The 23775-nt window shown below is 40.8% G+C and overlaps 3 protein-coding genes across 3 annotated transcripts; all 3 read right to left on the bottom strand.

The window, feature by feature from the left end:
• Positions 1-783: 783 nt before the first annotated feature.
• LOC145419326 (uncharacterized) lies at positions 784-3694 on the bottom strand. The gene is made up of 7 exons (XM_080307614.1): positions 3662-3694; positions 2927-3353; positions 2426-2730; positions 2223-2331; positions 1916-2054; positions 1418-1813; positions 784-1185 (listed from the first exon to the last, which is right to left on the bottom strand). The coding sequence occupies exons 1-6, from the start codon at positions 3692-3694 to the stop codon at positions 1642-1644; spliced, it is 1185 nt and encodes a 394-aa protein (XP_080163740.1). The 3' UTR covers positions 784-1185; positions 1418-1641.
• A 2074-nt stretch (positions 3695-5768) lies between these two features.
• Positions 5769-14882, bottom strand: LOC113030932 (uncharacterized). The gene is made up of 17 exons (XM_080307533.1): positions 14637-14882; positions 13845-14051; positions 13632-13742; positions 13298-13397; positions 12250-12317; positions 12080-12150; positions 11906-11988; positions 11709-11820; positions 11452-11592; positions 11137-11237; positions 10788-10953; positions 8278-8362; positions 7198-8187; positions 6697-7001; positions 6495-6603; positions 6188-6326; positions 5769-6085 (listed from the first exon to the last, which is right to left on the bottom strand). Exons 1-17 carry the CDS (start codon positions 14800-14802, stop codon positions 5914-5916), a joined length of 3126 nt encoding a protein of 1041 aa, XP_080163659.1. The 5' UTR covers positions 14803-14882; the 3' UTR covers positions 5769-5913.
• Positions 14883-20008: 5126 nt separating this feature from the next.
• LOC145431556 (U11/U12 small nuclear ribonucleoprotein 35 kDa protein-like) lies at positions 20009-21713 on the bottom strand. The gene has a single exon (XM_080307538.1). It carries the CDS (start codon positions 21486-21488, stop codon positions 20781-20783), a length of 708 nt encoding a protein of 235 aa, XP_080163664.1. The 5' UTR covers positions 21489-21713; the 3' UTR covers positions 20009-20780.
• Positions 21714-23775: the final 2062 nt, after the last annotated feature.

Genomic DNA, 23775 nt, shown 5'->3' with positions numbered 1-23775 from the left:
AAGTATGAAGTAAGGTTAATTATTATTAATAATAAATAATACTTTTTATAAAAATAAAAAGTTTATAAATAAAACTTTTTATTCATTGCACAATACTGTCACTTTAAAAAAAATTTTTTTTATATAGTTACACCATAATCAATAGCATAGATAGTGACAGATTAAAGGCAATAGCATTGTTGTGTTATTAAGCCATTGGTCTAGCATGTGCAACCAGGACACCGATTCCTTGATTCTACAAATCATTCTTCCATAATTCTTTTTGACAGTGCTGGTGGAAAGTGCCTTAAAACTTTTACAGATGTTAGACTGAATCGGACATTGCTAGAAAAAATATTAGAGCCCAACCTGATTCCCTCACTGTGAGAGTCACAGCATCCTGTCAGTGTATGTACTCCCTGATTAATATGGCAAGGAATGACTTATTTGAATGCCGCTTTGTTCACATCTCTGTAGGTCAGTCTTTTTTAGCTACACCACAGAACTCTCAAATGTGCATTTATCTTGTACACAAAACCCTCACAGCTATACCATACCATCGACAGTCAGCTGTGGACACTCTCTTTCAGCATTTGGTTGCTGTGCACTATGTTTCATTTTGGAGTCATGAGGGACATGTCTCTATTTCTATGTCCAGGACCAAAATATGTTGGTTGTAACAAGCGGTTATTTGAGTTACTGTTGCCTAATAAAATGGGTGGTAAGTGTATAAAATGATCTAAAAAGACTGAATGTCAAATGCTATCCAAGTTACAGGTGCCTGAACACTCTTGGGACAATGCATTACAAAAACATTCTTTAATAAAACACTGAAACCACAACAGCTTCTGCTCCACGGTGAATAACTTCTTACAAAAATTGTGAACATGCTTCACTTCATTTTTCTGTACAGTTCCATCTGATACACATGGTACAGTATCAAAAGGGTTTGGAAAGGTGAAACAAATTCTTCTATGTAGTTTATTTAAAAAAGAACTTTTGCTGCGTAGATGCATCTAGTCTTGTTGTTCTAACAGCATAACAATTATACATAAAGGTTGAGAAGGTGTGCTCTTTAGCTCTGCTCCAGATTCATCATTTTCTGAAAGCCTTTACATATCCTCCACACTCCATTTATAGGCCGCTTCCTGCACAGCCTTTTTATCTGCCATCCTCTGGTAGCGTTTCTGTTCAAAACCATTTGACCTGCAAGACACAAATAAAATAACCCTATTAATTATGATACGACAAGCTAAAAGGCCAAAGACAATCCATTCAATTAGGCGCAAATTTAATATAGACGTGGAAAAAAATGATCACAATTTCTTTACCATTAATGTGCAAAATGACAAACTGATGTGTGTATTAAAAACATTCAATATTAAACTACAGTTCTGTCCTCAACAGTTTTCCTCTGTCACCGATGCACAAACTCTACCTGTCAACTCCGTCCCAGCGGTACCCCGGTGGAATATTGAACCGGTTTGGAGGTGGAGCAGGGCCTTTATATCGAGGTTTCTCTACAAAAATCAAAACAAACATACAAATAAATAAAAATACAAACAGTAGCAAAAGCAAAACTGCTGCTATTTAAAAGCTTCTTACAAGGATTGACCTGGTGAAATAAAATAAAGTCATAAATAAAATAAAACATATGTAATGTTAAATATCTTGTGTTTTTGTGCCACGGTCCTTTTTACGCCTGCGCATTGCAGCCATAGGATCGCCTTCTCTTTCCTGTTCTCTCAACATGCGGTCAAGATCCTCAAGTGGCTTAAGGGCTTCGCGCAGCGCTTCCTTAAGTTTCTGGTGATGCATCTGGATCTGTGCCAACCTATACATACATTTTAACATAAACCATTGAACCACTTTTATAATTTTTTATGTGGATATAATCACATAAACTGTGATATTTGAAATGATCATGCACATTTACCGTTTTCCCCACTGAGCGTATTTCTCGTCTGTTGCCGCTTTTTCACCAGCTTTCTTTTTCTGTTCATTTCTCTCTGAATCCAGATCCCTGCTTTTGCCACTTTTGTCTCTGAAAATCGCCTGAGCGTTACGCGATTCATCTGGTCAAAGGGGATGAATGGGTAAGTATGTAGAAACTTCATTATTTAATTTTAGGACTAAATAAAATACGACAATATAGATGATAAGCTGAAATGAGATGCAAAGCTGTATGAAGCTCTTCAATCAATGGGTGTAAAAAAATCTTAAGAGAGAAAAGTTGATGAAACCTTCAAGTGGCTGATTGTGTTTTTCTCTGCGTCTGTTCTCCTTTTGCTCTTTCCTTAAAATGTCCACAGAAACCAGGCCTGCCTTTCCACCAGATAGCATCCTTTGGCCCTGGTTATAAAAAAAAAAAAAGACAATTGAAAAATATAACATTTGAGTGAAATCAGATTTGACATTAATCTTTGTTCCAACACAGTCTGCTTACCTGTGACTGGCCTGGCCTACGAGGTGGTGACAAATCTCCATCCGAGTCCCTTCCACTCGGTGGCTGCCCCCTGGGTGGAGACTGGTCAGAGTCTGAGCCCCGTTTAGTTTTTGAGGGCCTCCTTGGGGGAGATTGGTCGGAGTCTGAGGCGTTTCCCTTCAGGGGCCTTTTCCTCGGGGGAGACGGATCCGAGTCTGAATCATGTCTATTCTGACCCTTCTTAGCCACCGCTGACCGATGAGGATCCGGTGAGCGTTTTTTACTTAACAAGGATGAGCTGAGCTTGCTTTTGTTGGAGGCTGAATCTGACAAAGACACAGTTAATTTGTTAATTTTCATTTTGTAATGCCTTTTGAACAAAAATTAAAGATTTATTATTAGATCAAGCTATGTCTTTAAAATAAATTTCAATTCAAAACTCATGTTAAATGGGTCTCTGCTTTTTACTTTTATTCATATGCCACACCAGATTCCACTTTACAATTTAAATGGATCACTGACCTTTACTTTGCATTTTTTCTGACTTTCCTGAACACTGTCTTGGTGGTGACAAGTCTGGGGAGTCATGGCGTCTTCTCCTGGGAGGAGAGACATCTGGAGAGTCGTGACGTCTTCTCTTGGGAGGAGAGACATCTGGAGAGTCATGACGTCTTCTCCTGGGAGGAGAGACATCAGGAGAGTCGTGACGTCTTCTCTTGGGAGGAGAGACATCTGGAGAGTTGTGATGTCTAGTCCTGGGAGGAGAGACATCTGGAGAGTCGTGAGGTCTAGTCCTGTGAGGAGAGACATCAGGAGAGTCGTGACGTCTTCTCCTGGGAGGAGAGACATCTGGAAAGTCGTGAGGTCTAGTCCTGGGAGGAGAGACATCAGGAGAGTCGTGACGTCTTGTCCTGGGAGGAGAGACAACAGGAGAGTCGTGACGTCTTCTCTTGGGAGGAGAGACAACAGGAGAGTCGTGACGTCTTCTCTTGGGAGGAGAGACATCTGGAGAGTCATGAGGTCTAGTCCTGGGAGGAGAGACATCAGGAGAGTCATGACGTCTTCTCCTGGGAGGAGAGACATCTGGAGAGTCGTGAGGTCTAGTCCTGGGAGGAGAGACATCTGGAGAGTCATGACGTCTTCTCCTGGGAGGAGAGACATCTGGAGAGTCGTGAAGTCTAGTCCTGGGAGGAGAGACATCAGGAGAGTCGTGACGTCTTGTCCTGTGAGGAGAGACATCCGGAGAGTACTTCCGACTTCTCTTTGGTGGAGAGATGTCTGGAGAGTCATGCCGGGTCTTTTTGACAGGAGAATCCTGTCCTCTTCTCTTTGAGTTAAATATCTTGTGTTTTTGTGCCACGGTCCTTTTTACGCCTGCGCATTGCAGCCATAGGATCGCCTTCTCTTTCCTGTTCTCTCAACATGCGGTCAAGATCCTCAAGTGGCTTAAGGGCTTCGCGCAGCGCTTCCTTAAGTTTCTGGTGATGCATCTGGATCTGTGCCAACCTATACATACATTTTAACATAAACCATTGAACCACTTTTATAATTTTTTATGTGGATATAATCACATAAACTGTGATATTTGAAATGATCATGCACATTTACCGTTTTCCCCACTGAGCGTATTTCTCGTCTGTTGCCGCTTTTTCACCAGCTTTCTTTTTCTGTTCATTTCTCTCTGAATTCAGATCCCTGCTTTTGCCACTTTTGTCTCTGAAAATCGCCTGAGCGTTACGCGATTCATCTGGTCAAAGGGGATGAATGGGTAAGTATGTAGAAACTTCATTATTTAATTTTAGGACTAAATAAAATACGACAATATAGATGATAAGCTGAAATGAGATGCAAAGCTGTATGAAGCTCTTCAATCAATGGGTGTAAAAAAATCTTAAGAGAGAAAAGTTGATGAAACCTTCAAGTGGCTGATTGTGTTTTTCTCTGCGTCTGTTCTCCTTTTGCTCTTTCCTTAGAATGTCCACAGAAACCAGGCCTGCCTTTCCACCAGATAGCATCCTTTGGCCCTGGTTATAAAAAAAAAAAAAGACAATTGAAAAATATAACATTTGAGTGAAATCAGATTTGACATTAATCTTTGTTCCAACACAGTCTGCTTACCTGTGACTGGCCTGGCCTACGAGGTGGTGACAAATCTCCATCCAAGTCCCTTCCACTCGGTGGCTGCCCCCTGGGTGGAGACTGGTCAGAGTCTGAGCCCCGTTTAGTTTTTGAGGGCCTCCTTGGGGGAGATTGGTCGGAGTCTGAGGCGTTTCCCTTCAGGGGCCTTTTCCTCGGGGGAGACGGATCCGAGTCTGAATCATGTCTATTCTGACCCTTCTTAGCCACCGCTGACCGATGAGGATCCGGTGAGCGTTTTTTACTTAACAAGGATGAGCTGAGCTTGCTTTTGTTGGAGGCTGAATCTGACAAAGACACAGTTAATTTGTTAATTTTCATTTTGTAATGCCTTTTGAACAAAAATTAAAGATTTATTATTAGATCAAGCTATGTCTTTAAAATAAATTTCAATTCAAAACTCATGTTAAATGGGTCTCTGCTTTTTACTTTTATTCATATGCCACACCAGATTCCACTTTACAATTTAAATGGATCACTGACCTTTACTTTGCATTTTTTCTGACTTTCCTGAACACTGTCTTGGTGGTGACAAGTCTGGGGAGTCATGGCGTCTTCTCCTGGGAGGAGAGACATCTGGAGAGTCGTGACGTCTTCTCTTGGGAGGAGAGACATCTGGAGAGTCATGACGTCTTCTCCTGTGAGGAGAGACATCAGGAGAGTCGTGACGTCTTCTCCTGGGAGGAGAGACATCTGGAGAGTCGTGAGGTCTAGTCCTGTGAGGAGAGACATCTGGAGAGTCATGACGTCTTCTCTTGGGAGGAGAGACATCTGGAGAGTCATGAGGTCTAGTCCTGGGAGGAGAGACATCAGGAGAGTCGTGACGTCTTGTCCTGGGAGGAGAGACATCTGGAGAGTCATGACGTCTTCTCCTGGGAGGAGAGACATCTGGAGAGTCGTGAGGTCTAGTCCTGGGAGGAGAGACATCAGGAGAGTCGTGACGTCTTGTCCTGGGAGGAGAGACATCTGGAGAGTCATGACGTCTTCTCCTGGGAGGAGAGACATCTGGAGAGTCATGAGGTCTAGTCCTGGGAGGAGAGACATCTGGAGAGTCATGACGTCTTCTCCTGGGAGGAGAGACATCTGGAGAGTCGTGGCGTCTTCTCTTGGGAGGAGAGACATCTGGAGAGTCATGAGGTCTAGTCCTGGGAGGAGAGACATCTGGAGAGTCATGACGTCTTCTCCTGGGAGGAGAGACATCTGGAGAGTCGTGAGGTCTAGTCCTGGGAGGAGAGACATCTGGAGAGTCGTGACGTCTTGTCCTGGGAGGAGAGACATCCGGAGAGTACTTCCGACTTCTCTTTGGTGGAGAGATGTCTGGAGAGTCATGCCGGGTCTTTTTGACAGGAGAATCCTGTCCTCTTCTCTTTGAGTTAAATATCTTGTGTTTTTGTGCCACGGTCCTTTTTACGCCTGCGCATTGCAGCCATAGGATTGCCTTCTCTTTCCTGTTCTCTCAACATGCGGTCAAGATCCTCAAGTGGCTTAAGGGCTTCGCGCAGCGCTTCCTTAAGTTTCTGGTGATGCATCTGGATCTGTGCCAACCTATACATACATTTTAACATAAACCATTGAACCACTTTTATAATTTTTTATGTGGATATAATCACATAAACTGTGATATTTGAAATGATCATGCACATTTACCGTTTTCCCCACTGAGCGTATTTCTCGTCTGTTGCCGCTTTTTCACCAGCTTTCTCTTTCTGTTCATTTCTCTCTGAATCCAGATCCCTGCTTTTGCCACTTTTGTCTCTGAAAATCGCCTGAGCGTTACGCGATTCATCTGGTCAAAGGGGATGAATGGGTAAGTATGTAGAAACTTCATTATTTAATTTTAGGACTAAATAAAATACGACAATATAGATGATAAGCTGAAATGAGATGCAAAGCTGTATGAAGCTCTTCAATCAATGGGTGTAAAAAAATCTTAAGAGAGAAAAGTTGATGAAACCTTCAAGTGGCTGATTGTGTTTTTCTCTGCGTCTGTTCTCCTTTTGCTCTTTCCTTAGAATGTCCACAGAAACCAGGCCTGCCTTTCCACCAGATAGCATCCTTTGGCCCTGGTTATAAAAAAAAAAAAGACAATTGAAAAATATAACATTTGAGTGAAATCAGATTTGACATTAATCTTTGTTCCAACACAGTCTGCTTACCTGTGACTGGCCTGGCCTACGAGGTGGTGACAAATCTCCATCCAAGTCCCTTCCACTCGGTGGCTGCCCCCTGGGTGGAGACTGGTCAGAGTCTGAGCCCCGTTTAGTTTTTGAGGGCCTCCTTGGGGGAGATTGGTCGGAGTCTGAGGCGTTTCCCTTCAGGGGCCTTTTCCTCGGGGGAGACGGATCCGAGTCTGAATCATGTCTATTCTGACCCTTCTTAGCCACCGCTGACCGATGAGGATCCGGTGAGCGTTTTTTACTTAACAAGGATGAGCTGAGCTTGCTTTTGTTGGAGGCTGAATCTGACAAAGACACAGTTAATTTGTTAATTTTCATTTTGTAATGCCTTTTGAACAAAAATTAAAGATTTATTATTAGATCAAGCTATGTCTTTAAAATAAATTTCAATTCAAAACTCATGTTAAATGGGTCTCTGCTTTTTACTTTTATTCATATGCCACACCAGATTCCACTTTACAATTTAAATGGATCACTCACCTTTACTTTGCATTTTTTCTGACTTTCCTGAACACTGTCTTGGTGGTGACAAGTCTGGGGAGTCATGGCGTCTTCTCCTGGGAGGAGAGACATCTGGAGAGTCGTGACGTCTTCTCTTGGGAGGAGAGACATCTGGAGAGTCATGACGTCTTCTCCTGGGAGGAGAGACATCAGGAGAGTCGTGACGTCTTCTCCTGGGAGGAGAGACATCAGGAGAGTCGTGACGTCTTCTCTTGGGAGGAGAGACATCTGGAGAGTTGTGATGTCTAGTCCTGGGAGGAGAGAGATCTGGAGAGTCATGACTTCTTCTCCTGGGAGGAGAGACATCTGGAGAGTCGTGAGGTCTATTCCTGTGAGGAGAGACATCAGGAGAGTCGTGACGTCTTCTCCTGGGAGGAGAGACATCTGGAGAGTCGTGAGGTCTAGTCCTGTGAGGAGAGACATCTGGAGAGTCATGACGTCTTCTCTTGGGAGGAGAGACATCTGGAGAGTCATGAGGTCTAGTCCTGGGAGGAGAGACATCAGGAGAGTCGTGACGTCTTGTCCTGGGAGGAGAGACATCTGGAGAGTCATGACGTCTTCTCCTGGGAGGAGAGACATCTGGAGAGTCGTGGCGTCTTCTCTTGGGAGGAGAGACATCTGGAGAGTCGTGAGGTCTAGTCCTGGGAGGAGAGACATCTGGAGAGTCATGACGTCTTCTCCTGGGAGGAGAGACATCTGGAGAGTCGTGAGGTCTAGTCCTGGGAGGAGAGACATCTGGAGAGTCGTGACGTCTTGTCCTGGGAGGAGAGACATCCGGAGAGTACTTCCGACTTCTCTTTGGTGGAGAGATGTCTGGAGAGTCATGCCGGGTCTTTTTGACAGGAGAATCCTGTCCTCTTCTCTTTGAAGACAACTCGGGTGAGTCATGTCGACCTCTGCTTAATGAGCCAGCCTCTGTATTTTGATGTTCTTTTCCATTTCCTTCCTCTGTGTCATCATTTTGATCCACTTTTAGGAGAGGAAGTAAAACTATAGTAAACAACAGTCTTAACTTAATATTGCACAAATCCCCCCCTACTTCTGTGACTTCTTATTTACCTCCAATTGCTTTCCATCTGTTGCTGGTCCTAAAAACTTCCATCTGTTTCACTTCCTCAGGTCGATCATCAATCACCTCAGCAATCTGAACAGTTAACAAGAGATTAAGTTTTAAAACAGAACTTGTTGACATAACAAAATTACCCAAACTACAAGCATACCCATTTAATACAATAGATTAGATTTCAGCATTAAGTAAATGGCCTGTATTTGTATAGCGCTTTACTTAGTCCCTAAGGACCCCAAAGCACTTTACACGTTCAGTCATCCACCCATTCACACACACTGGTGATGGCAAGCTAAATTGTAGCCACAGCCGCCCTGAGGCGCACTGACAGAGGCGAGGCTGCCGGTGTTCCAGATCTACTGGCGTTTAGATCAACTGGCGTTAGTCGAACAGATGTGTGGCAGACTTCCGTTTCAGGAGCTGCTACCTACAGACTAGCAAAAAAACGCCAAATGTGTCATCTGTGACACTTGTGAGGTTATCTCAAACACACTCCGTCAGTCTTGATGCTGTTGAACAACAAAATGTTTAAAAATGTGGCGAGTTTACCTAGGGTTATCCTCATGCGCGACGCGATCGCGAAAACAGCAAACAATTAACACCATGCCGATGTTGTTCACAGGACAACAAGAGTAAACGATCGGGAGACTCTTGTTGTCGTTATCGTTCCCCTCACACGGTTTGTTTCTCCGAATTCAGCGTTTTTGCTTCACAACTAAAGCGAGCAGTTTACTTTGTGTGCACTAACATGGACTCGAGTCAACCAGTGCCACCACTGGCCAAGTGCCACAGCCTACAGCCAGATCAACTTGTGACACACATCTGCAGCACGTCTGAATTCGTTTCATGCACAATACATTTGTACCTTTCAATTGTGTCTGTTTGTGCGTCATGCAAATAAACCTTTGAAATGAATGAAATGACACTAATATTTCACTAGTTTTGTAACATCACATGTCGTTACCGTAGTCTGTGTCTTTTCTCTGCGAACAAACATTTTAGAGTTGGTTGTTATATACAGTCTGTATAAGTGTGGTTAATCTAATAAACATTTGTAAGGAGATGGCAGTTACTGTGAATGTACAGCAGTTACACAGTGATTAGTAATAAACAGTCAGACAATGACCCTGACTTTCTCATTCAGTCTTGTAGATTGAATGCACCTTCTGTGGAAAGTGGTACCACACAGTGTGTGTGGACTTCCCCTGTGCAGAAGGCGACTACAAATGTTGTGCATGTTAAATAAACAGAAAAAAGTGATCCCTGTTGTCTTTGCTTACTGATTGTTTTCAGTGTTGACAAGCCACATTGCTGCCATTGCATCTTTCAACATGTTTGTGGGTAGATTTGGATGTACCAGGGGTAAGTGCAGCCACTCAGCCTCTACTCAATGTCATCATAGCAAGTTAATCTAGTAGTGGGCTATGGTATTTGGCCACAGGTGGCAGCAGTGGACTGACCTCCATTTGAAACTGCTCCAGCTGCTGTGTGATAGTGGATCTGCTACAAATTGAAGATCATATGGAAGTTTTGGAAATTAACCCTTGTATTATGTTGAAAAACAAAAAAGTGACATTGATTTTGTTGCGGGTCATTTTGACCCATACTGTGTAAATCCACTCAGAATTGTCAAGAAACTGCAATAAAACAATAGCACCTTTATTTTCCATCAGATAAACATGTAGAACACAGACATACAACAGTGACTTTCCATAACTATTTTAGGAACAATTTGGTTTTTCGTTCTTACAAACACGTATTTTGAACTTGCCCAACGTTCTCAGTTTTTCAATGCTCAACATTTTCGATTTTGTCCACATGATGGACAGAATGTAACTGTGTGCTTTCTGCAGATGTACTTCTTGTATTTCTCACAAAAAGTGCTTGTTTTCAAACAGGAATCTTCCTAACTAAGATTTAAAACAAAAGATTTCTACGTCTCCTCCAGTCTCACAAACAGAACCAATCGACACACCTGAGTCACTGACTTTCTTATATCCACTCACTCTCACTGGCTCTGTTTATTACTAATCACTGTGTAACTGCTGTAAATTCACAGTAACTGCCATCTCCTTACAAATCTTCATTGGATTAACCACACTTATACAGACTGCATATAACTACCAACTCTCCAGCCATGTTGATGGATTGCCTATATTGGCTGGAAATATTAATTTCCAGAGAAAGGACACAGACAGACGATGCTTACAGGATGTGATGTGACAACACTAATGAAATATTGACGTGTCATATTTGTCCAAGGCGTATTTCATTGTTATGGAAAAAGAGAATATTAAAATCATGATGACCAATTGGAGCAGTGATTTCTATGACTTTGTGTATATAATTTGGAATTTTGTACAAATGTAGGCCAATAAGGAATATATGATATCATTTCATTCTTTTCAAACAGACACAATTGAAAGGTACAAATGTGTTTTGCATGAAACACTGGGTTTAACAAAAACAACAACATTATCAGTACCCTCAGGTGAGGAAGTACCTTGTTCATGTGTGGTGGCAGCTGGGGACCTATGAAGCCAACACTGTTGTGAGGCATGGTGGCGATGGTGCCTGGGCTCACCACCGGCTGGGGAGATGCCTGACCAGATATGCCAGCGTTATGGTTCAAGTGGCTGTAGTCCCCAGTTTTTCCCACATCTGTGCACCTGATGACATGGAAAAAAGAATATTAACCATGACAAAGCATCAACATTATAACATTAGGTTATAATAATACATTTTCTACAAGAAAAGTGAGAATAAACATGTCTACATTATTAAATAATGATGGGAAAAGTTCTACTGAAGGAATAAGCCTAGAATGTTTAAAAATACCGATGTTTACTCACTTGATGTAGAAGAGGACATAGGCCTGCTGGTTGAGAACAGTGCTAATGTCACTGACTGACACGGACGAGTCATTCATCTGAAACCACTGCTCATTGCTGGCCTGTGAGACAGAATGAGAGAGATGTGACACAGCAGATTCAGTTTCTGAATTGAATTTGAGCTAAAAAGAAGAATCTTATGGTTATATAGGGGTCTTTTTTTTCTTTCTTTCAATGCATACAAAGTAGTTTTCTGCTGAAATGTGTTGTTTATGGTGTTTGTTTGTTTGTACTACGCAACAGCAGCATTCAAACAGATTCGGGCACAGCCAGTACCTTAATATAGCAGAAATAGTGTCCAGTATGACAACTCAATCCAGAGTGAACCAGCACAGCATACAGCCTGTAGAGCTGGGGCTCCCCGTGGGACTGCGACATGAAGGGCCGCAGATCCAGATGCTCCAAATACTTCACATCCTGATGACCACCAAACAAAAAAATTCAAACATTACATGCAAATATCCTGTTTTATAATAAAACAAAGCATCTGTCATGTATCTTTATGACTTAAGCAGACACTATTGGCCATTTGCCTTTGTGATTTTGCCTCCACTGAAGTCTGCAAAGCGTTTGAGTGAGATGGTGAGCACATTGGCGCTGCGATGGATTGTAAATCTTTTTGAGGCCGTTACCATTTTGTTGCACCTGAAGGAAACAAACATTCAGCTTGTTGACAAAAATCACACCTAAACACTAAAACTCATCATGGTTTGGCATCTCTTTGACTTACTTGGTGCATTTATAAGCATTTTCACCACCCAGCTGTTCTGGCTTGACAAACTGCTCCAGAGCTTTGGAGACATTTGGAGCAGTCTATATGAACAGAGAGAGAGAGGAAAAACCTCACACTCCATAATGCAGAGAATACATAGTAGCAACGTCACTTTGAATGTTGTCCAATTACCTTAATTTCCAGAGTGACATCCAGAAAAGGGTCAAATGTATCTGAGACAGCTTTGCAGTTTAAACATTTAACTGAAACAGAAATCAGTGCTATGAGTATCACACAAGCTGTAAGACATAAAAAGGCAAATAAAAGAAAAATAAATCAAACCTTAAAAAACAGTGACTTACCTCTGGATCTTAGGTACCCGCCAAACACTTGATGGATGAAAGAGGTTGCCTGCGTTTGCCTGTCCAATCTATAATAAAAAGATAAAGCACAAAAGTTAACTAATAAGGACAGTGCAACAGTTAACTGACTGACCATTTATTTTTTAGCATTTTGGAACCAGACAATCACTTTACAGTATTCAAGTAGCAGAAAAGACAATAGGAGGAATTGGAGCACGATTAATTACTTAAGAGGCCATCTGCTGCTACACGGGAAGAATTGATTTGATGAGAATTGACACTTTAGGTTCTTAAAAAAATAAATGAATTAATAAATTATTTTTAGGAGTCTAACAAGAAGCACAACACTCAGCCCAGTGCATCTGTTAAACGTGTAGTTTTGGTTAAATGTGCACATAGACTTCGAAGCTCTATAGTAACACATAGAAAAACCTGGATTTTCTGAATTTTGCTGCTGCAATAATAGCACTAATGCCATTAGGGTGAATAAGAGATGACCTGAGGGGTTGAGTGCTCCTGCTCACACTGCTTACCCTGTTGCCTCAGAAGAAATCTATACTAGACACTAAGTCTGGCAGCTCTCTGCCATAATCCCAGACACCTGTTTTACTACACGTTTAAGCCGCTTCTGATCTTTTCAAGCCCTGTTACCAAAACAAGCTACCACACCCAGTGTAAGAATACTTTCTGTGTTGGAGCAGTCAAGTTCATTAAAAAACTTGATATAATAATGAGGTATTATATCAAGTGGCTTGCCTAGTATGTAAACTGAGGTGTCAGTCAGGCAAGAGACTGAGGAATCTGCATTTCTGAAAAATACTCTCAGCAATTGAAGCATTAATAGTTAAAAGGAACTAGTATAAACTGCACTTCCTGAAAAACAGGATAAAGGATTTATTTCATATTCTCCTACTGTCACGGTGTTACCTCTACGTAGCTAATTATGGATCTTACTACATAATAAAGTGCAAACACTGTCAAGCCCAAGTAAAAATATTTTTGTGTGTTTAACTTGTTTAGAATGCATGCAATGTAAAATGACACTCACTTGGTTCCAGGTAAGCAGGACCTTTGCATAGCATCCACTGTGCACCGCAGGAATTCATGAGCATCTTCCTGGCTTCCATAGCGGAAGTGGTTTGCAATCCCTGTGTGAGGGGAACGAGGAAAAACAGAACCAAAAAACAAAGCAGGAGGTGAATTATTGTAAAGGATACCACAGTTAAATGCAAGTTTACACTTATTTAAAAACAGAATTCAAAATCCCTCCAGATTATTTCCCTCCAAAATTACAAAAGGTAAACAGTCACACAGCGCCTCCTATCATTAAAATATAGGTAAACACTTTGCACAGAGCACAGCAACAACAGTCATCCACTTACACCCAAGCTCATTGAGTACACCAATGGGCTTAATGACATTCCCAGAGTTGGTAAAAACCTGAATGATGTGGTTTTGCATGGTACACATCATACAGAACCCTGGCTCATGACCTGCAGCAGAGACAGAGACAAAATACTGAGTGAGTAAGGAGTGATACAATGTGAGAATCAGCGCAGGACTGCGTAACACCACTGTTGGTGAAATAAACTTACATGTTTTGGAGTGCTCCCGCGTCAGCATGTAGTTTGCTAAAGGAGGGGTGTAGCTGAGACACTGCAGGGCTGAGTTGAGGAAGCAGGTGTTCCCCATGTTCTGGAGGCCTGCACCAATGAGGTGAACCTGGGCCCAATTTAGGCTGAGCCGATCTGGTGAGAACAGCACCTTCTGGGGCAAGTCAATTCCATCGCCACTGTTGATCACTGACACACAGAGCCACAATTATTACTAAAAATCTGTTTCAATACATTTTAAAAAGGAGATAATTTAATGCCACCTTACTTATACAACCACACACTGGCACATGGCAAAGTCATGTCAGGACATCACAGTAATAGCTACAACTATTAACAGTTATATAATGTGATTCTGGCCACTGTGAAAAACTCCTAAACAGCCTCAGGAAGAAAGATAGGACAATTTGCCTTCTCCTTTGTTTCTGCTAAACAAGTTGGGCTGCCGGTCTTTATATAAAAACAGCAATTGCATCACGAGCTGAAGTGACTGATCATCCAAAGCTGGATGCATTACATAACTGGATGAATGAACGGAGAAGGGAAGCAGCAACACAACACCCACAAAAGCAGTTGTCAAACTTGTGTGAAAGCAGAAGCAAAAAGATTAGCTGTACGTTACTAAAACCAATTCTGACAAATATGGGTAAATAATGGCTAAAAAGTGTGGTTCCATATTTGCTAAAACTGGTTGGAAAACTATTCTGTCTGACAATAAAAATCTTCAAACAGCTTAAAAAGACATTTTGAAAAAAAGCCAGGCTTTGCTCTGACCTTGGTCCTTGGGCTGGTCCTCAGAGGAGGGTGTACTCTGAGGACCAGCCCCTTGGTCCTTGGGCTGGTCCTCAGAGGAGGGTGTACTGTTGTACACAGCAGCTCCAGGTCCGAGTCCGGCTGACTCGTGGTCAGACTTTTCTGAAGATCTGTCAACTATGGTCATTGTTCATAGCTGCATTAGGAACATAGACACATACGTTTATGAACTGAAAACAAAACAAAACAAAAAAATCAACAACAACTCATTGTTATTTTGGAAAAAGGGAAAGGGAAAGAAAACTTAAATACTACATCAATCCTACACTGGTTAGGTAGCAGTACAGTGAGTTTGGACAACAACAACTAAATACAAAAGCCAAACTATGTGAAGTTTAGTAACACAATCCAAAAAGATCTGATTAAATGGGCTCCGCTTGTCAAGGACCTTAGCTCAAGAATAGAGGTAATAAAAATGAATGTGCTTCCCCGGTTATTGTACCTATTCACCTCATTACCAGTCCAAATAACAGACGCACAGTTTGGTAAATGGGATAAATTAGTTAGTAGATTTATTTGGAAAGGGACAAAGCCAAGAATAAGATTTAAAATACTCCAATCAGGAAAAGAAAAAGGAGGACTTGCCCTCCCGAATTTCAAGGAATATTTCTATGCAGCTCAGCTGAGATATACTGTTTATTGGTGTTCATCAGAATATACTTCAAAATGGAAGCATATAGAGTTAAATTATTGCCTATCATGTCATCCACAAGCAAGATTGGGAGAAGAAACTACCCAGCCCACGAACAAAAATCTCATCACTGAATTTACTATTAAACTCTGGTGGACAATAATGAAGAAATATAGAATTACAGAAGATTGTAAATTGCTGATTTGGCCTGCATACTCTCGAAAATTCCAAAGTGGACAATGGGATAGCACATTTTTAAGATGGGTCAATAAAGGAATTACAGCAATGTGTACATTAATAGATGGGACAACATTTAAATCTTTTGAGAATCTACAGAAACAATTCGGATTGGATAAATCAGATTTATTTAGGTACTTTCAATTAAGACACTTTTACAATACAGAAATTAGAAAGAAGCTCTCGAGAGAAAGAAATCGTATAATAGGAACAATAACAGGTGCATATAAAAATCTTCCATCAGGAATTCTGTCGAAATTATATGATGGCCTACAAAATTCGAATAGGAATGAAACATTATATATTAAACAAAAGTGGGAATCGGAACTACAAATTGAGTTGTCAGAGGATGATTGGCGATCCTTATGTCTCACACAGCATAACTCCACTAGCTCTAGACGATGGAGAGAATATGGCTGGAAAAATGTGATTAGGTTTTTTATTACTCCGTATATCAAAAGCAAGCAGTTAAAAACACCCCAACAATGCTGGAGATTATGTGGAGACTGGAACGCCAATCACTCACATGTGTTTTGGAAGTGTAAATATATTAAACCATATTGGGAAAGAATCGCGGCAACAATGACGAAGGTGCTGGGGTATGAAGTACTGTGTGAGGCACGAGTAATGTATTTTGGAATATGGGAAAATGTAAAAAAGGAGGACTGGTATTTGTTTAAGATTATGTTGTTGTCAAGCAAAAAGGTGATAACAAAGAATTGGCTGAAAAGCGATCCTTTAAAACTGGAAGACTGGATGGACGTAATCGAGGACATATATACAATGGAAAAAATGACTTACACTCTGAGACTGAAATCTGACAAACACCGAAAACAGTGGACAAAATGGATAATTTATAAGTCTCAGTCAGCCTTATAGGGCGGGACCTCTCGTGTTTTGTTTTTTTTTTTTTTTGTTTTTTGTTTTTTTTTTTTTGTGTGTGTGTTTGTTGTTGTGTTATTATTATTATTGTCTTGTCCGTATGTAATACAAAGGAAAAAGTACAAAATAAAGAGTTATAAAAAAAAAAAATACAAAAGCCACATTAACAGATTATACCCAATTTCGCTGTGCAAAAAACTGCACAATGACAATAAAAAGCTCTAAGTCTCTTATAGCTTATAGTTAAATAACGCTATATTAAACACTGCCCTCATACCATCGCCTAAACTTTCAGCAAACAAGTATCAGAAATTGTGTTAGATTGGATGATTTGTTTACATTCAAAAACAGACTAGCATAAGTGAGAGCCAAATATTAGTTTTTGACCGTTTGTTTTTATTTGAATCATCTTGTCAGATTCCTTTTAAATAACAAACACCAGTAGACAAGAGTAACTTTCGACATCTAATTTAACTCTGTCCAACTAACAAACTTAAAATATCGACAAAAATTAGTGTTTAGAAAACTCAAGAGGGGAAATGCCAGATAACCCACTCGACCGAGGAAATTTCCAAGTCGGAAGCACGTTTACAACAGAAGCAGCTGTTCCCTCCCACCTGCTCTTACAGAGTGGCTCACATTGGCTAAATGACGGCTGCTAGGCCTTTAACACGCAGCGTCGCAAAACCTCAAGAAAACACACAAAAAACCCTGATCATATCAGACGGAGAGCAAGTTGAGAGCTTACCAGTCTTGTCGATTTCCGAGATGGACTGACGCGCACTTAAAGAAGATGCAAAAACCATGGAAACCACATAAACATATTTGTACATTAACATAAAGCTGTTGTACACACACACACACACACATATGAAGAGAGAGAGAGAGTATGCATAGTATGCAAACGGCTACCAAACAGCCATCATAATTCGTCATACAATGAGAACAGAACAAATCAACAATTGTTATAAACACTGTTATAAACACTGAAAAGTTATAAACACTGAAAAGAGTAAAACAGAAATAGAAACAATGTCCTAGTCAAGAAATAACAAAAGGATTCAAAATTACCGTCATTATTTCTGATCTCGCTTTAATCTCGGTGCACATCACTAAATAAACAGACAGAAATAAAACTTTGTTTTGTTGTCACAAAAATCAGGTCTGTGTGAATGATTAATTGTCACTGCCATTACGCATATTTTATAGAATTTATATGCAAAGTAAACAAGCTGTGAAAAAGAGACCTAACTGGAAAGATTTCAGAAACTGTGAAACTTGTAAAATATGTGTACACACACACACACACACACACACACACACACACACACACACACACACACACACACACACACACACACACACACACACACACACACACGTAGGAAAATATTTAGTATACACATCCAGAAATGCATATACTATTATATATTGTACATATATTTATTAGTTTCAGATGTAGCCATTCTTGTGTTTTGCTTGTTTACATTATTGTATTTTGCACAACTCTGTTGCTTGTGAAGCTCGCACACAAGAATTTCACTCACATGTGCTGTACCAATGTACCTGCACATGTGATGTGACAATAAAAGTGATTTGATTTGATTTGATTTGATTTAACTGGAATCACTCCAAAGTAGTGGGTTAAAAAAGGGGAACAAGAGTCAACAGTCTACATTTCACCCTTTTTAGGATTCCTCCTCTACCCGGACACACCTGCTAAGATGGAGACCACATCACGTGAGGCTTTCTGCTTCAGGCCTATCCCAGACCAAGATCCAGGCAAAGGTCAACAGACTTGGCTCACCCTAGAGAGTAAACTCATCATGTCTGTATAAAGATAAGACTCATTTATGATGGCACGCAAGGCTGTGGCTTTCTGTTCAGTGCATGTGTGTGTCTTGGAAATGGTTTGGGCAGTGTGCTATGAGTGAGAAGGCAGAGATGGTAGAGATTATAAAGGTGATTTTGTGATTAAAGCTTAGATTAAAAAAACCCCTACACTGCCATTAAACTGAAAAACACTGTAATAAAGTATTTAATACCTCAAATAGAACATAAGAAAGACCATATAAGGTTAAATGTGAAAATGCTGTTATAGACACAGAGCATCTGGAGGAGTGATATTGTTTTCTCTGCTGTGCAGTGAAATTCCTGCCACTCTTACTCACAGACACAGGATTGGATTGCCCTCAGCAGTAATTATTTGTGTATGTGTTCCCGTGTCCTTCACACAGCTCTGCGACATCCAAAGCAAATGATTTATATTCATAAGAACATTTCATCTCATTTATGTATAAAGTATTATTCTCTCAAGATTAAAATGAAAAAAGCAAATAGTGTAATACATGTAGTATGATCAAGAAAGTAAGAAAGTTTATTTATGGAAAGTGTGATTACTGTTGATGAAATTCTGCCTTTAGCAAAGTTCTGATTACCCTTCAGCAGGCTGTAACACACAACAGGAATCTCACCATTCTCCTCCTGCATCCTCATGATAAACAGGAAGAGGAAACAGACGCGAGGACAGAGAAGTGAGAGGGAATGAGCAAGAAGGCAACCGTGATCACATGTCAGCAGCAGCAAAAAACGAACAGGAAACAGCCCAGATGCAGTCTCAGTATCAGAAAGACTTCCCTCCCCCATCCTCCTGCCACAGGAGGCGGACACCTGCTTTCCCGCAGCCTGACAACATTGGCATCAACCCTGCGTTCAGGTGAGAGCAGGTTTATCATCATCACAGTGTCCTTCATGTAGGGAGCAGCTACTCTGTGTCTGCGTGCTCTGATTCTTCTGATTCACAGGATCAACTTCAGCACGGTCCAAAGAGAGACTTACCCAGGCTGGCCCATCGTGAATGTCGGGTACGGTGGAAGGCAAAGACCAGCTAAGCATGACTTCTAAGCGGCAGTGGAAATCATCTTGCATGTTTGCATACATGCATGATTAATATTAAATGTCAAAGTCATATTTAACAAATGCTTGAAATTTGTCTTGTCCCAGCATGTATTCCCAATAATCATACAGTAATAAACACAAACCAGTGGAAAAAAGCCTCAGTTTTCAGTGTGTTTGACGTATATGTGTTTGCACTAACTTCATTGTCTCTTCGTATAAATAACACTACAATTGACAGCTTACTACTCAGAACATACTTGGAAATAAAAGTCAGTTCTGCCTCTTGTTTTTTTCTGGTACATTAGAGAATTACCTTTTAATGAAATAAGAGATTCATTTCCCGTCATCTTTCATATTGATGACTTCAGAAATACTTGTGCACAGTTTAAGAATCCACCCAGTGACCCATAACCGAAAGCTGATTGACCTCACTGGGCAGGACCGAGGATCAGATGGCTGAGTAAGAGCTGAGTAAGCATTTGATTCAAATTCCTGAGTTGCATGTATATGGAAAAAGGAGTAAATGTGTTTGAATACTGAGTTTTCTTCCCTCAAGTATAAATCTTGCACAACACATCATTACCAACTCTGAAAACAGGGGTCACATGAGGCTACACTGGAAAACTACCCAACTTGGGAAATCTTAAACATGTTGCAACACTTTGACAAACAGTAACACCTTAGATTTCAAAACAATGACGAATTTTATTGTTTATGATATAATCTGATTTACATTTTTTAAAAATAAATGGGGCTGACAATGTGCTCTTAAACTTATGCTTTTTTAAAAACAAAACAAAACTGCAAACTCATTTTACATTGTGAGTCACATATAGCCTTTGACCTTGAGTGGGCCGGACCAGCGAAACTTCCCTTTCTGTCAGTGAAAAGAAGTTTAACTATGCATTTAATCCCTGGAATATCTTAATATCAGAAAAAGAAATGCAGTTTTGTTTGTCTCAGTTTATCTAAATGATAAACAACATTCTGTAGTAAATGGGGAAAAAAGTCTGTTGAGACTTAAATTGCAAGAAATAAAATTTGAATTGTATATGTGGGGTAATAATATTTATGATAACTGTATAAAAGTACAGTTCCGATTTCCCAAAGCAATCCAATTGGACTCTTAAGCAGTGATTCTGGCTGCTGGCGCTCATGTTTGACATGATGGATGTAAGTCTCATTTGGCTGGACACCACCCGTATTGTAATTTTTTCGCTAGAATAAAGACTTGTAAAAAAAAAAAACCCCAACAAAACACAACAACCCTACTTTGTCATTCCTGAGACTTCCCTGAGAAGAACTGAATATGACAGCCACAGGCAGAGTCCTGATTACCATACAGTACAATCTGAAGAATATCAGCATACAAAAAAGTAACCTTTCACACAAACAGTTATCCAAGTCACACACTCATTCACTGTCCTCCTTTGAAAGCTGAAGTGCAGCCACATGCTTCATCTCCGGTCCCGGTGCCTGCTCCTGTCTCCGTGCCTGCGGTCATCCCACTCTCGGCCTCTGTCCCGGTCATCTCTCCTTCCTCTGTTGCCCCACTCTGCTGTTCTGTGTCGGTCCCGATCGTCTCTGGCTCTCCCGCTTGGTCTGTCCCACTCCCTCCCTCCACCACCACCACCACCTCGTTCCTGCACCGGGTCTACCCCGAGATTGATGGGTTTACGGAAAGGCCTGTCCCTGCCGCCGAACCGCAGCTGTCCGGATTCCTTTTTCCCTCCAAGCCCGCCGCCGAGCCGCCGCGGCACCCATCCTTTAAGAGTCCTCTCTTGCTCAAAATCCACGAACACTTCATGCTGGTCGACCACCAGCTTGTTGGCGTCCCGGCGGGCCCGGACCACAGATCGCTCCTCTTTGTACTCAATGAAGGCATATCCTTTGGAGAAACCCGTGACAATGTCCCGGACCAGCCGGAGCCGCTGGATGTCTCCGTACTTAGAGAACACTTTGTGTAGTTTATCTTCGGTGGTCTGTGGGTTCAAGCGGGACACAAAAAGCGTGAGCAGTGGGTCTCCAACGACGCCTTTGTTGGGCTTGTACCGGGCACCCATGGCCCTCCAGACCGCTCGATCATGGGGTTCCACGTCTGTGCCGTCGATGCTACCAGCTTTCAGCGGGTCGTACACCTTCGCTATCGGACTCCAGTCAGCCATTTTAAACTAGAACGATGGCACAGGAGACTGGCGGGCTTTACAAACAGTTTTCAGGGCTAATATTTCTCTGCATTAGTCGCCAATTACGCGTTAAACCACACCAGTACCGCTGAATCTATTCACTCTTCCAAGTGCATCAACAAAAACATTCCGTAATGAAACGGGGTCCAGTGTGTCACATTTTAAAGTCCCCCTACTCGCCCGACTAAGGATACTAGAGTTCCGCTGTGCTAAGATACTTAGACCAACTTAAAACTTAAATTAAAAATAGATAACGTAGATTAATTATAGCATCAGTCGACAAATTTGCAAGTATGAAGTAAGGTTAATTATTATTAATAATAAATAATACTTTTTATAAAAATAAAAAGTTTATAAATAAAACTTTTTATTCATTGCACAATACTGTCACTTTAAAAAATTTTTTTTTATATAATTACACCATAATCAATAGCATAGATAGTGACAGATTAAAGGCAATAGCATTGTTGTGTTATTAAGCCATTGGTCTAGCATGTGCAACCAGGACACCGATTCCTTGATTCTACAAATCATTCTTCCATAATTCTTTTTGACAGTGCTGGTGGAAAGTGCCTTAAAACTTTTACAGATGTTAGACTGAATCGGACATTGCTAGAAAAAATATTAGAGCCCAACCTGATTCCCTCACTGTGAGAGTCACAGCATCCTGTCAGTGTATGTACTCCCTGATTAATATGGCAAGGAATGGCTTATTTGAATGCCGCTTTTTTCACATCTCTGTAGGTCAGTCTTTTTTAGCTACACCACAGAACTCTCAAATGTGCATTTATCTTGTACACAAAACCCTCACAGCTATACCATACCATCGACAGTCAGCTGTGGACACTCTCTTTCAGCATTTGGTTGCTGTGCACTACGTTTCATTTTGGAGTCATGAGGGACATGTCTCTATTTCTATGTCCAGGACCAAAATATGTTGGTTGTAACAAGCGGTTATTTGAGTTACTGTTGCCTAATAAAATGGGTGGTAAGTGTATAAAATGATCTAAAAAGACTGAATGTCAAATGCTATCCAAGTTACAGGTGCCTGAACACTCTTGGGACAATGCATTACAAAAACATTCTTTAATAAAACACTGAAACCACAACAGCTTCTGCTCCACGGTGAATAACTTCTTACAAAAATTGTGAACATGCTTCACTTCATTTTTCTGTACAGTTCCATCTGATACACATGGTACAGTATCAAAAGGGTTTGGAAAGGTGAAACAAATTCTTCTATGTAGTTTATTTAAAAAAGAACTTTTGCTGCGTAGATGCATCTAGTCTTGTTGTTCTAACAGCATAAAAATTATACATAAAGGTTGAGAAGGTGTGCTCTTTAGCTCTGCTCCAGATTCATCATTTTCTGAAAGCCTTTACATATCCTCCACACTCCATTTATAGGCCGCTTCCTGCACAGCCTTTTTATCCTCTGGTAGCGTTTCTGTTCAAAACCATTTGACCTGCAAGACACAAATAAAATAACCCTATTAATTATGATACAACAAGCTAAAAGGCCAAAGACAATCCATTCAATTAGGCGCAAATTTAATATAGACGTGGAAAAAAATGATCACAATTTCTTTACCATTAATGTGCAAAATGACAAACTGATGTGTGTATTAAAAACATTCAATATTAAACTACAGTTCTGTCCTCAACAGTTTTCCTCTGTCACCGATGCACAAACTCTACCTGTCAACTCCGTCCCAGCGGTGCCCCGGTGGAATATTGAACCGGTTTGGAGGTGGAGCAGGGCCTTTATATTGAGGTTTCTCTACAAAAAATCAAAACAAACATACAAATAAATAAAAATACAAACAGTAGCAAAAGCAAAACTGCTGCTATTTAAAAGCTTCTTACAAGGATTGACCTGGTGAAATAAAATAAAGTCATAAATAAAATAAAACATATGTAATGTTAAACATCTTGTGTTTTTGTGCCACGGTCCTTTTTACGCCTGCGCATTGCAGCCATAGGATCGCCTTCTCTTTCCTGTTCTCTCAACATGCGGTCAAGATCCTCAAGTGGCTTAAGGGCTTCGCGCAGCGCTTCCTTAAGTTTCTGGTGATGCATCTGGATCTGTGCCAACCTATACATACATTTTAACATAAACCATTGAACCACTTTTATAATTTTTTATGTGGATATAATCACATAAACTGTGATATTTGAAATGATCATGCACATTTACCGTTTTCCCCACTGAGCGTATTTCTCGTCTCTTGCCGCTTTTTCACCAGCTTTCTTTTTCTGTTCATTT

Source organism: Astatotilapia calliptera, chromosome 10 (assembly GCF_964374335.1).
Source record: "Astatotilapia calliptera chromosome 10, fAstCal68.1, whole genome shotgun sequence".
NCBI lineage: Eukaryota > Metazoa > Chordata > Actinopteri > Cichliformes > Cichlidae > Astatotilapia > Astatotilapia calliptera.
Note: the sequence above shows the minus strand (reverse complement) of the source record. Positions and strands in the feature narration are given on the sequence as shown.

Bases quoted from the DNA above. Each gene is read 5' to 3' on its own strand.
- LOC145419326 (XM_080307614.1), bottom strand. From the start codon at position 3,694: ATGACTCTCCAGACATCTCTCCACCAAAGAGAA. The intron at 2,332-2,425 runs GTAAGCAGACTG...TTTTATAACCAG, and splicing joins GTAGGCCAGGCCAGTCACAG to GGCCAAAGGATGCTATCTGG. The intron at 2,055-2,222 runs GTTTCATCAACT...CCCTTTGACCAG, and splicing joins ACACAATCAGCCACTTGAAG to ATGAATCGCGTAACGCTCAG.
- LOC113030932 (XM_080307533.1), bottom strand. From the start codon at position 14,802: ATGACCATAGTTGACAGATCTTCAGAAAAGTCTGACCACGAGTCAGCC. The intron at 11,821-11,905 runs GTAAGTCAAAGA...TGTTTCCTTCAG, and splicing joins AATGCTTATAAATGCACCAA to GTGCAACAAAATGGTAACGG. The intron at 6,604-6,696 runs GTAAGCAGACTG...TTTTATAACCAG, and splicing joins GTAGGCCAGGCCAGTCACAG to GGCCAAAGGATGCTATCTGG.
- LOC145431556 (XM_080307538.1), bottom strand. From the start codon at position 21,488: ATGGCTGACTGGAGTCCGATAGCGAAGGTGTACGACCCGCTGAAAGCT.